The sequence below is a fragment of the Chelonoidis abingdonii genome, chromosome 4, assembly GCF_003597395.2.
Source record: "Chelonoidis abingdonii isolate Lonesome George chromosome 4, CheloAbing_2.0, whole genome shotgun sequence".
Taxonomy (NCBI): domain Eukaryota; kingdom Metazoa; phylum Chordata; order Testudines; family Testudinidae; genus Chelonoidis; species Chelonoidis abingdonii.
In genome coordinates, this window is record NC_133772.1 from 36,270,025 (window position 1) to 36,283,342 (window position 13,318).

The window sequence follows — 13,318 nt, forward strand, 5'->3', positions numbered from 1 at the left end:
ATTTTAGATAGTCTAGCCAAGGACAAAAAATTGTCAGACAGTGTGGTTAAGTGGCCTAGACTTGTCTGCCATATTAGAGAGTGTGTTCTATTCCCAGCTTGTATAACCTCTGGGGGGGGGGGGGGGGCAGGGAGGAGTGAGCCCTTATTCATTCTCTTGCTTGTCTCTGTGCTACCCTGAGTTAGAGCTCCAGTGACGTGCTGAAATGACACATCAGGGACCAGTGCATGTGCAGTGTACTACAATGTTGAGGATTTTGGCAGGAAGTAAAGAACAAATTACTATACAAACCACACATGGAAAACATGAAAGACAATCCACAAGGGACTCATGCCCATGCTAGGCTAGTCCCTTGGTATAGACTCATAACTATGTACCATCTGTTGCCAGCAAGGGGCACACTGCCCTCTATAAACAGCCTCCTCCCCCAGTTTTACGACAACTGAATTCGAATAGATTGTTTGTATAGTATAGCTAATACGATATTTTTTGCACATACAGCTACCATTGGAAATACTGTAGAAACAGACGGTAGCAGTCGGCATTCACTATACTCAGATTCTGTAAGTTTGAAACAGACTGAATATAAATGTTTTGAAGTGAGCAGCTTCAATTTAACCTTAAGAATACTGTACAACACAAAAGACAAGAATGTTCACTGTACGGGGATTCTACTTATTTTTACATTTCCAAAAGTGGTCATCACGAATATCTGAGTGAATGTAGAGGAATAAGACAACATAGTGACTAAGAAAACAAAAAGATTCTTGCCCTCTTTAATATTTAACTATATAGTGTAATAGCCACATCCATCCATTCCTTCATCCAGGCAAAAGGCTGAGAAAAATAGATGTGCTATGCATCATGCCCTGAGTCAATAGACTCTGGCTCTGTAAATATCCAAACTGAGGGTCTTTCTAGTAGGAATTCCTCAGCTCCAGAGATTCCAGATGTACTTTTTTTAACCAGTGTCTAAATTGTCTTCATCTGCCATTTTGTGTGTGTGTGTGTGTGTGTGTGTGTGTGTATATATATATATATATGGACAGATGAAGAGAGAATTAATACTAATTCTGTAGTAAAAAAATTGAATTATACCTACACACAATCCTTTATTATTCCTTTAGTGAGTCTTAAAAGTAACAGGATGGCACATACTTTGTGTTACCACATGTTGGAGTTCACAATATTCTGCTTATTTATTTAAATATATTATTTCTTCCCCCCAAAAAATCCTGGTTTCTATTTAAAAATAGAACTATATTTTAATATAAAGTCCAATTATAACAACTCATGTAATAGCTGTCAAAATGCCATAACCTGCAAATTTTCCACTTTTGTCCCTCAGTTTATTCTGGAAGAGCCATCATATTTTGATAAGAATAGACAAAGCAGCACTGTTAACAGCCACAAAAGAAGAAAATACAGATTAAGGCTGTTGGTGAAATCAACTCTTCTCTTCCAATTGTCCCTGATAATCCTAATCATTCCAGAGTGCCTATATGATTCTGGTAGTGTCAGTCTCTTACCTACCCAGACCTTCAGGGGGTCCTTACTCTGCCCCATTCTTGCAGTGCTTGGCTCATGACAGGAACCTCCTTTAAAAAAGGAGGAAAAAGACAGTTGTGACAGTGAGCCTTACACTCTAGTACTTAATAAAGTAGCAGCGCCAACATAAATTACTAAGGAAGATGTGACAGCTTCTAAATGTTATGTAGGTCACAGGAGATATTGGCTAAGAAGGTACCCCTACAGCCATTCAAGATTCATGAGTCCAACATATGTCTACCACAACGGATGGCGTACCTCATCCAGTTTCACTCATAATAATGTCCCCGTTCCCTGGCACATAACTCACAGTGCCATAGCTAGCAAGGGTATCAGAATCTCTTGTGTTCCTGAAAAAACAAACACTTATTTCTTCAATTTGCTAGGTTCTCCACCTCAGGCTATGACAACTGAATATCATTCCTCCTAAATAAAAAAAAACTTTCAGACTAAAGAATTGCATTGTTTGATGATCTTCCAAACATGGTTCAAAACACAATTATTGGGGGGGGAGGGGGAGGCAGATGATACATGGTTTCCTGGAGGCTTGGATGTAGAAATGCTAGGAATTGATCTAAGTGTTAGGTGGTATTGGTTTTGCAGTCTTTCAACTAGGCAGACTGCACTTTTTTGGCAACACCTAAAGCACTGGATGAAGCGCTACCAGTTAAATTTTTGTTTCAATGTATAGAAATGGCATATAGTTCATATCAATTAAGTTAAATTTATGTGAAATCTATTTTTAAATTTTTTCCCTCTTCAAACAGAATATGTCTTTGGCAGCTCAAGGACAATCCATTGGTGTGTCAGTCTTATGAAGGGTTAAAGTGCTCCAGCACCATCAGCTACCACACACAAAATCCAGGCAGCAGTCTTTGAAGGAGAAGAGGTTAGAGTCTACTATACCCAAATACCCTAATGGATTTTTTTTGGGGGGGGGGGGGGAGGGGGAATAATTGATTTCCATTTTCATTGTGAAATCTAGTTTGTTCAGATTTATCTCCTTTACTGTTGTTCTACACAACTATCATTACAGAACTGAATTTCCCTTAGAATAGAGAGTAGCATTAGCAGTACGGAGTTTACAAAACTGTATTTGTATTTTTCTAGTAAACCTTTCAAAGCTATTAAAATGTTTGTCTCATGTTTGTCTATACAATAATACATAAGTAAACTGACAACATATAGTGTTATTAAAAATTTTATGAAACAAATTTGAGCACTGCACCTCATTTGCACAAAGTGCTTATTTACAGTCACCCAAACCCATACCATGACTTAGTGGCAGTAATAGAAAACAATCCTTTTACCATCAAGAAGCCTTTTCTGTGGCAAGGACAAAACTATATGATTAGATAGTAGAAGGAGAACCAGGGAATGAAAGCATCACTGAAGACAAGATTTCAGAAAAAAGAAAATGGTTGCCAGTAGTTTGAGAAGCAAATTAAATTTGGGGGGTTATTTGGTTGTTTTTTTTTGTTTGTTTGTTTTTTAAGGACAGGAAAGACTAAAGAATGCCTGTGTTTGAAGGGAAAGAGTGAGAAGAGAAGGGTAAGGGGGGGATGTGAGAGACAGGAGATGAGATGAGGGAGGGTCTCTGGGGCAAATAGAGGGGTTACAGGAGAGAAGATGAGAAAAGTTATCTTTTCCATAATGTGTTCTTCAAGATGTTGCTTATGTCTAGTCCACAATAGGTGTGCATGCTTGCTACATTTCCCCTAGCAGTACCAGTAGGGAAGTGCCTCAGCGACCCCTGGAGTGGTGCCTCTATGGTGTGGTATAAGGGTTGCTGCGCGCTTCCCCCCCCAACCTCAGTTCCTTCTTGCCAGACAACTCTGAAAGAGTGGAAGAGGACGGGACGTGGAATAGACATGAGCAACACATCTCGAAGAACACCAGTTACGGAAAAGGTAACTGTCTTTTCTTCTTCGAGTGATTGCTCATATGTATTCCACAGTAGGTGATTCCAAGCTATATCTGTTGGAGGTGGGTAGTTCACAAATTCTCAGGATGGAGCACAGCCCTGCCAAACCTGGCATCATCCCTAGTGCAAGGTGAATGTGTGAACTGAAGACCACGTGGCAGCCCTACAAATGTCCTGAATGGGGACATGGGCCAAAAAGGCAGCCAGTGAGGCCTGCGGCAGAGTTGAGTGCGCCTTCACAATTTGTGGCAGAGGGATTTCCGCCAGGTCATAACAGGTATAGATGCATGAGGTGATCCAGTTGAAGAGCCACCGAGTGGAGATCAGCCGACCTTTCATGCTCTCGGCCGGGACAACGAACAGTTGCGAGGACTTTCTGAACAGTTTAGTCCGTTCCAGGTAGAAAGCCAGAGCCTGTCTCTCATCCAGTGTGTGGAATTGGCGCTCCTCACTGGATGTATGGAGCTTGGGGCAGAGGACCAGCAGAAAAATGTCCTGACCAATGTGATAGGTGGAGACCACCTTTGGGAGGAACGAGGGGTGTGGGTGGAGCTGGAGCATATCCTTATGAAACACCATGTATGAGGGCTCGGAGGTCAGGGCCCTGAGCTCCAAAACCCACCTAGCTGAAGTGATCGCGACCAGGAGCACATGACTAGCAGCTCCAACAGCAGCCCCATGAGATGGGCCAGCATCAAGTTTAGGTCCCACTGCAGGACTGAGGGCCTAACATACGGGAAGAGACGGTCCAAACCTTTAAGGAATCCGCCAGTCATAGCATGGGAGAATACCGTGTGGCCCTGCACCAGTGGATGGAAGGCCAATATGGCCACCAGGTACATCTTGACTGATGAGGGTGCCAGGCCCTGGGCTTTAAGGTGAAAGAGGTAGTCCAGGATAAGCTGGATTGGGGTGGCCACCAGGGAAATGCCCTACTCATCTGCACATCTGGAAAACCGAGACCACTTTGCCAAATAGGCTTGGTGTGTGGAGGGCTGCCTGCCTTCTAAGAGGACGTGCTGAACCCCTTCTGAGCACGTCCTTTCCTCCCTACCTAACCATTGAGCAGCCACACCGTGAGGTAGAGTGCCACGAGGCTGGGGGTGGAGGCAGCAGCCCTGATCCTGGGAGAGCAGGTCCAGGCAGAATGGCAACCGCCGGGCCCATGAGGGTCCTGTACCAATGCTGTCTGGTCTATGATAGGGAAATCAGTAGGATCTGGGCCTTGTCTATCTTTTCCAGGACCTTGCTGATCAGCGGGAACAGGGGAAAGGCAGAGAGAAACTGGCCTGACCAGGACAGGAGGAAGGCATTGGAGACAGTGCTCTGTCCCAGCCCCCACCGGCACAGAACCAGAGACAGCAATGGTTCTGCCGAGTTGCAAACAGGTCCACGTGGGGAGTTCTCCACACTTGGAAAAGTCTGTGCACCACCTCTGGGTGGAGAGACCACTCATGCTGAGAAGAGAATTCCCTACTCAAGTGATCCACCCACGCGTTCTGGGGACCCGGCCGATGGAAGGCCTATAGGCAGATGTCGTGGGCTATACAGAAGTCTCTCAGCCTCAGGGCTTCGTGGCGGAGGATCTGGCCCCGCCTTGCCTGTTGATGTAGAACACTAAGGCCATGTTGTCTGTGAGGACCCTGACCACTCGGCCCTCCAGATGCGAGCGGAAGGCCATGCACGCCAGCTGTACTGCCTTAAGCTCCTTGACATTTATGTGGAGGGTCAGATCACAAGTGGACCACAGACTTTAGGTCTGAATGTCCCCCACATGGGCCCCCGATCCCAGGTCTGACACCAGCTCCAGGGCCTGTCCCCGAACAGGACCCCTTGGAGCATGTTTCTCAGGAAGGACTACCACCCTAGGAAGGTGATCACTGGTTCGGGTATCGTGAGGACTTTGTCCATCCTGTCCCTGGCCTGAGAGAACTCTGAGGCCAACCAGAGCTGGAGGGGCCTCATCCTGAGTCTGGCGTGATGGACCACATACGTGCACGCTGACATATGACCCAAGAAATGGAGGCACGCTTTGGCTGTTGTCACCAGAAACCTTGCGACCGTGTCAAAGGATCTTCAGGGTGTCCAACCTTTCTGGTGGGAGGGAGGCTCTGGCCAACAAGGCATTCAGGGTCACGCTGATAAACTCTATGCGTTGAACCGGGACTAGTGTGGATCTGATGTTTACTAACAGGCCCAAAATGGTGCACCTGGACAGGAGCACCACATAATCCCCCACCTGCGACCAGGAGGTGCTCTTGACCAACCAATTGTCCAGATAGGGGAAGATCTGGACCCCCCAGCACCTTAGGTAGGCCGCCACCACAGACATACATTTCATGAATATCCTGGGGGCAGTGGACAGGCCAAATGGGAGAACCGTAAATTGGTAGTGCTCATACCCCTGAGGTCAGCAGTGGCCAAGGAGAAGGGAAGCTTTATGGGGGGTGGATCCCTGATGAGAACTGTCAGGGGGCCCCCAGGTGTCCCATCAAAACCACCTTTTCCCCACCTGCTTGCCCTTGGAGGATCCAAGCTGGGAAATAGGGTGAGACTGCCTCTGTGGGCGCGTCTTTGAGTCCCATGACTTCTTAGAAGCGGTCTCATATTTTGGGTTGGTGGCCTGAGTGGGAGTCTGCTGCAGCTTGAACTTAGTTTTAGCTGAAATCTGGAGACCCAGAGTCGGGAGAGTCGTGTGGGAGTCTGTCAGGCCATGCAGCTTTGTATCCATTTGTTCTGCAAACAGAGCTTTGCTGTCAAACGGGAGGTTCTCGCTGGACAATCCAGAGGGCCAGAGCCATGACGCCCTTCTCATGGACACTGCTGAGGCCATGGACCACGTGGCTATGACCACTGCATCTGAAGCTGCCTGCAAGGTTGCCCTGGCAGCTGCTGTACCCTCCTCCACCAGCGCTTTGAACTCCTTCCTGTCACGCTCCTGGAGGGAGTCCTCAAACTTGGACAGGGGATCCCACAGATTGAACTCATACCGGCACAGGAGAGCCTAGTGGTTCACAACCCATAACTGGAAGCTTGAGGATAAATAAATTTTCCTTCCAAAAGAGTACAGCCTCCACGAATCTATGTTTTCAACGTAGGGGCTGGTTGGCCCTGTCGCTGTAGATGACCGACTCAACCACCAGGGAGTTAGGAGCAGGGTGGGTGTATAACTTATTTCATGCCCCTTGGTGGGTACAAAATACTTACATTCCGCTCTTGGAGATGGGGGCCAATAAGTCCGGCGTTTGCCATAGGGCATTTGAAATTTTTGCCACCCCTTCATGGAGAGGCAAGTCCACCCTGCCTAGTGTCAAGGCGGACAGCACAACAAACAGGGAACCCGAGGGCTCCTCCATCTCCTCTGTTTGGAGGTAGAGGCTTGATGCCACCCTTTTTTAAGAGTTCTTGGTGGGGCCTAAAGTGCTCCTGGGGGATGAAGGGAGAAGGGGCTGTAATCACCTCATCTGGGGAGGGCAAGGAGGCTGCGCAGTACTTTGGATGTCCACTGGCACCGGAAGGTCCACCTCCTGGTCAGTCTCGGGCACAGTGGTGAAGATGTATGTCCCACCGACTCCTTCCTCAGAGGTCTAGAGAGGGAGGCCGATGGATCTTCTAAGGCTCCGGCCACTGAACAAGACCCCACCAGTGGCTGCGTCAGAGGCCACCCATGGGTCCTGGTGCCACTGCATCTGCTGTGGCACCAGCAGGCCTCATCCATCAGTGGACAACTATGAAGGGAGGCCGGGCTGACATATGACCCGCCGCTGTCCCCGGACCGGGAGGCATGGCGGTGCCAGGAGCGGTGCCAACCACAGGACCGTGATCCCAACATGGAGGACCAGTACCGTCCTTAACAGCTGCTCTGTGATCAAGCTCTGGCAGGCGGGCCTGCAACGGCGTGATGCCAGCGATCAACGCTCAGGGCTGTGGAGGCAGTGCCATGGCAGCGTCCTGGATCAGGAGGCCAAACAGGAACGATGTCGACGTCCATGCCATGACCGGCTATGATAACCCCTCTGAGACGAGGACGAGGACCTTTGGCAACGTCTGCCTTGGTCCCATTGGTGTTCGCTCCTTGAGGCAGAGTGGTGCCAAGAGTCTTGGTCAGATAGAACCCAACCAGACAGCCTGGTGGGCATCGAGGGCGATCCATGTGGCCTTTGCCCTGAACCATCACTGGGCGCTGAACGGCATCAGGAACATTCCCTCAACTGAGACTGGTACCGAGCTAGTGGTGACTGCGGAGATTCCAGCGGTGGCTTGCCTCTGGAGCACGGGGCTGACATCGGCGCTGCTCCTGGTACTGGCATGGACATAACATCCCAGGCCGCCTGCAGGGCCTCCAGCGTGGAGGGCATCTGGACATCGGGGGAGGCTTTCTCCAACTGGGCCGGGCTACTCTGCTCGACTTGAGTCGGAGGCCTAGTGGCTGGTGGGGATCGAAGACTGCCCAATATGGGTCTAGCCTCTGTCCTGGGTTTACTCTGGTGGAACGGCGAAGACAACTTCTTTCTAGCCTTCTTGGTGTGCCCTGCAGACGGGGAGCAGTGCCGACTAGTTGATGGCGCCAAAGGGTCGCCACACGCTGACACTATGGTGCCCGGTGCCAACTCGGAGAGGTGCACGGAGCTAGGGTCAGCACCAACTCCATCAGAATAGCCCGGAGCCTAATGTCCCTTTCTCTCTTGGTCCAAGGCTTAAACGACTTGCATATCTTGCAGTGACTGCTGATATGAGTTTCCCCCAAACAGCACAGTCTGTGTGCAGATCACTCAGGGGCACAGAACGCCTACAAGTGTTGCACGACTTAAAACCTGGGGCACAGGGCATGCCTCGGCCTCGCTGCTCTAACTAAACTAAAACTAACTAGAGGTACCATACACTAAATGAACAAGCAGTTTTGCGCATGAGCTACAGCAAAATTGGAGCATAGCACTTCCAAAGCACCTTCACTGGTGGCAAGAAGGAACTGAGGGTGGGGGGAGCGCGCAGCACCCTTTATACCATGCCATCGAGGGGTCGCTGGGGCCCTTCCCTACGGATGCTGCTAGGGGAAAAACTTCCAAGACTGGTGCATGTGGCGAGCACACACAGCTATTGTGGAATAAACATAAGCAATCACTCAAAGAAACATGTCAGAGGAGAGGCCCTTAGTGTAACCACACTGGGAGCAGCCCAAGGACCAAAAAGTGTAAGCTGTTACAACAGGGGCTGTTTGGTCTCAATCGATCTATTTGCAGAGGCCACACTTCTGAGAGGGCAGAAAAGAATTGCATGGCTTTGCTTACCCTCTTATTCTGGCCCATCATACACATATATTGAAGGATGGGCTGCACTGGTTCTAACTGTGCTGAGACTGCTCTGAACACTACAGAAGATCCATTGCGGAAGATCTAGAGATACCTGGGTTTTAACCTCTATATTTGAAAGACAGATTCTGACCAAGTAATAAGAGAGAGACTTATTTCCTGCTATGTGTGTATCTCAGTGGAACACAAGGAGAAAAATGGAAAGAGAAAGTGACAGGAAATTTGGTAATTGTAGTAAAATAATAAACATGCAAAATAAAAAATTATACAGGTAAAAAAGGGTACTCCCTTGCTGCTCTGCACTGTCAGGGAGACAATGTTCTAGGGCAGGAATGCAATGGGGTACTTCTCTAGCAATTTACAGCTATAACTACCTCCTACAATGTAAGAAGGGAAAGATCTACCCATCTGTGGTGGAACAGACATCTCCAGAGAGAATCTGAATGATCTGATCTTTAAGAACCTAATTCAGCAAGGTACTTTAGCATGCTATTTAGTTCCACTGAAGTAAGAGCTTAAGGTTTGATCCTGCAACCAAGGCTAAGAACACTTAATTGGACCAGAAAGCTTTCAAATAGTAGTTCTGGACCAGGAATCAGAAATACAGTATGATCCCAGGTATCTATGTGAGCTTAAAAGTCCTACCCCTACAGTTGTTATACAAATTAATTATATGGCTCATGTTTATAGATTGAGTTTTGGAAGGCTGCAGCCTGCCAAGAGGATGGGCTTGTCCTCATTGCTAGATAACTGAGTTGAAGCTCTGAACCTGCATCTGGAATTCACAAAGAGACACAATTAAGGAAATTTTCTGTTGTTGGAGTAAATACCTTATACCAGAAAAAGACCACAGTTTTTAATTATACTCAACACCACTATTGTCCTTCACAGTGTACACTACCAATTGTTGAACCTTTGGAACTCTCTCATAAAAGCAGCACTGCTGGACAATATTCTGCTGTAACTGGGTGATAGCGACTAAGACCTAATACAGCTGACAGAAAAAAATTGAAAAGGGGCATATTTACATATTTTGACCATAAAAAGTTAAAATCTCAATCAGTACATATAAGGTCATTAAGATGGAGCCCATTCAAATCTCACAAATGGGCAGTGGGACTCTCCAACTATACCTTTAAACCCCACTATCTCCTAATACAAGAGGCAGGGAGGGAACACAAGAAAAATACTTCTGGAAACTTAGCACAATCTGGATATTATAAGTTTACTTATTTTCTATAACTTCCATTTCATGATTCAACATTTCTGGTGTAGGTAATATACATCAGAAAATTAGAACTATCATCTTTTGTGATTTGAATGCAACACAGAAATGGTTCAAACCTCATCAGATCTTCGTAATCCCTGTAAACACCCCATCTTACTGCAAAACTCTTCAGCGGGTATCTGCATGCACTTCTCCTTGCTTGCTAGGGAACAGGAGGTCACTAGAGGAAACGAGCAGTATTAATGCCACCAAGGACCATACCTGGAACCCAGACATGTGGAGCCAAAGTTGGTGTTTTTGGTACTGAGATAACTGGTTCAGTAACAACCACAAAAAAACAACAAAGGGTATCCTCAAGATAGCAAATAAAGTTACCAGTAGTGCATTAAAAATACTGTGAAACCAACATGTGAAATATATTCAGGAGTCCTCATTGGAAGTAAGACAGTAGGAATATTCCATCTTAAAAAAAAAAGTCTCTTTTTAAAGTGAGTGGGTTCCTGCATCATTTATGCACAAATAAGTAATACTGGTTGTCCTTTTTTACCCTGAAGATCGTTGCGGTTTTGTTTTCACCAGATGGATCAAGTAATTTATTGGAGTTTACCACTTGGAATCTCTCTGTGGAGATATTCTAGCATTACACTGTATGAAATGCAAGACAGGAAGAATTAAAAGAAATACCATTATACATTTGTTTTTTTATTTCTGTATGCAATGTAATGTTTAGGCACGTTGCTTGGGACACTTTCTAAAATAAATCATTGGCCATTGTTTAGAGTATCCTTTTGGCTTTAAATACTGGTCAGGAAAACAAACAATGTAAAAATAAATGACTAACTTCCTATTACAGAAATAAAAATGGATTTGCATCTAAAAGTGCAAGAGGTGAAGTACTTTAACCCTTTCACCAATGTGGCAATATACAGTATATTGCTTCTGTTTGTTTGAGAAGGCTGTTGGAATTTCATACTGACATAGAAAATTATAAATTACGCAGAATTAGTTTCCATAATCACTATATATATATACAAACCAGCTGTGAAAAAAAATGGTTTAGAACTTACAAATGAAAACCTCACACAGATCAATACAGTGAAAGTAACAATCAACATGCTCAGGTGCCAAATTGTTTTGAAAATGCATGTACTGTAATTACATTAGCAGTACAGGCATTTCACTTAGTTGACTTGTCTAACAGGATTATGGTGTTTTAAATACGTAGATTGTTCTAAAATGTTCAATTGTATAATGCTTGGTATTAAAGTAAAGTAAATCTCGTGAATGGGTTCAAAGGTAGGTGAATCACTTTAAAAAACAACAAGCCATGTGCACTTCAAATATTCTAGTGTTTCACCTGTAAGGTATTGTTTCAAGCAAACAAGACTAACAGAACATATGGCTTTACAGTAACATCAATTTGTCACCTAAGTTGTAGTAATAAATACTTAAAATCTCTACCAATAGACTTGCATTTCTGATCTGATTTAAACAATACAGAAAACAATTACCAATTAAAAACCTGTTGTAAAATGCTGAACACCAAAAATTCTTATTTAAATCACTTTTGTAAGCTAAAACAACCAAAATAACATTTATAGGGCATTTCAGTTCTACAATTCTTCGCCAACCTGGAAGAAACATGAATTTTTTAATTTTATTTTTACAAGGTGAAAAAATGTATGAAAACTGCTAAATACTTTGGTCACACTAATTGTCAAATAGTTATGTCTCAAATACATTAGATTTGTGTATTCACTTTTTTATAAAACTATTCTTACCGCCATTTCACCTATAGTATTACTACTGTCACCACCTGGGTGGCAAGATCTTATTTCACAGGCCACCCGTTATTTAGAACAAACAATATAAACATACGCAAAAAGTATTGGTATTTCTCAATGTGCAATATTTTTTACACTTATGAATTTCTGTACAATGTCTTAAAATCTAGAATATAAATGTTGCTGGTCCTGATCCCTTGCGAAATTAGTGCAGCAGTGACTGGCTTTGACAGGCTCTAGATGAAATCCTTGAGAAACACTAAAACTCCTGGATATCAGTTCATGTTCTTCAGCCAACAGCAGCAGACGACAGGTATCATACAGGGCCATTAACAGCTGCCTCTCCTAAAAGGGTTTGTTGATCAATCCTAAGATGTCAAAAGGAGGATGGTAAGTGTATAAGAAACCAATGCACCCTTATAGTAATCACTACTAACAAGTTTCGGGGTCAAAGCAAGAACATGAACTTCCAAAGACTTGTCAAAATATACTAATTCAGCATGGGGGTCATGGAAAAGAGACGATGCATCCATAACACTGAAACAAAATAAAACACCCTGCTATGTCCTATTTTCATTTTCTTGTTAATCACAGAAGTAGATTGGCAGCTCTACTCTAGTTAAGGTTAAGACCAGCTTTTTGTTTAAAGGTTCCTTTTCTAAGTGCTCTGAAATCTATATGGTTACTGGGATTGCCTTGAAATTTGGTATGTCTAAGTGGGGCTGCAGGGTTCTGTTAATGATCCAAATTTGGGGCCATCTGATCAAGGGGGCTCCCAAGATAGAACACCTGGAAGAAAATAGCTTTACTTGAAATTGAGAGATTCTGGCAACCTAGTTTTGTTCATAGATAGAGCTCAAGCCAGGGCCTAGATCATTGCATGAGGGTGTTAAATGTGTGAGGGTTACCTCCCCACCTCCCCCAAAGAGTATGTGACACCCACCACCCCTTTGGGGGAAATAAAATTAAAACATTACCACAAAAAACGCTCTGGTTATGTACACGAGAAGGCTTGCACACCTATTTGTGTGCCTAGTGGATTATACTGAGCATGTGCAGCGTGAGGGGCTAAATATCTGGAAAACTACCTCTACAACATAAGTCCCGGGTGGCTCTGGTGATGTGTTATGGTCATAAAATCTGAACACCAACCCAAAAATAAAAACAAGTACATTGTTCCAATCTACCTCTATCACAGGACAAATATTTTAGGGGAATGTAATCTGAGCACAGCAGATCATTCAGGTGGTGTTTAAGTTAGTTTCTGAAAAGAAACCACACAAGCTAATGCTCACCAGGAGGGGAAGTGATTAGGGATTGGAGAATAGGTGGGAACAGGGAGCAAGAGGAGATAAGGGAGATGCTGGGAAAGGAGACTAGGAGTGACAGAAAGACAGGAGGAGAGGAGAATTGGGCAGGGGGATGTGTGCTCACCACACTCTGGAAACTCCCCTTTCCCTGGCCCCCTCAAGTGCTCCAGGTTTGGGGTGCTTGCTCTTCTTCCCACTGTCAGCTGGGATTCAGG

The 13,318-nt window shown here is 45.1% G+C and overlaps 2 protein-coding genes across 15 annotated transcripts in view; one reads left to right on the plus strand and one right to left on the minus strand.

Moving 5' to 3' along the window:
• The window catches only part of LOC116837279 (solute carrier family 9 member C1-like), a 330,899-nt gene extending 330,183 nt beyond the window's left edge, over positions 1-716 (plus strand). The window contains exon 26 of the mRNA XM_032801556.2: positions 502-716. Within this exon, the coding sequence (XP_032657447.2) occupies positions 502-716 (215 nt within the window). The remainder of the gene's footprint in view (positions 1-501) is intronic.
• Positions 717-10,690: 9,974 nt separating this feature from the next.
• Positions 10,691-13,318, minus strand: part of PPP6R3 (protein phosphatase 6 regulatory subunit 3) — a 134,819-nt gene continuing 132,191 nt past the window's right edge. For all 14 annotated transcript variants that reach the window (XR_012655744.1, XM_032801554.2, XM_032801546.2 and 11 more), the window contains one exon: positions 10,691-12,161. Coding sequence is in view for 13 of the 14 variants with exons in the window: in XM_032801554.2 (XP_032657445.1) it covers positions 12,110-12,161 (52 nt within the window). In the remaining variant the exon portion in view is untranslated. The remainder of the gene's footprint in view (positions 12,162-13,318) is intronic.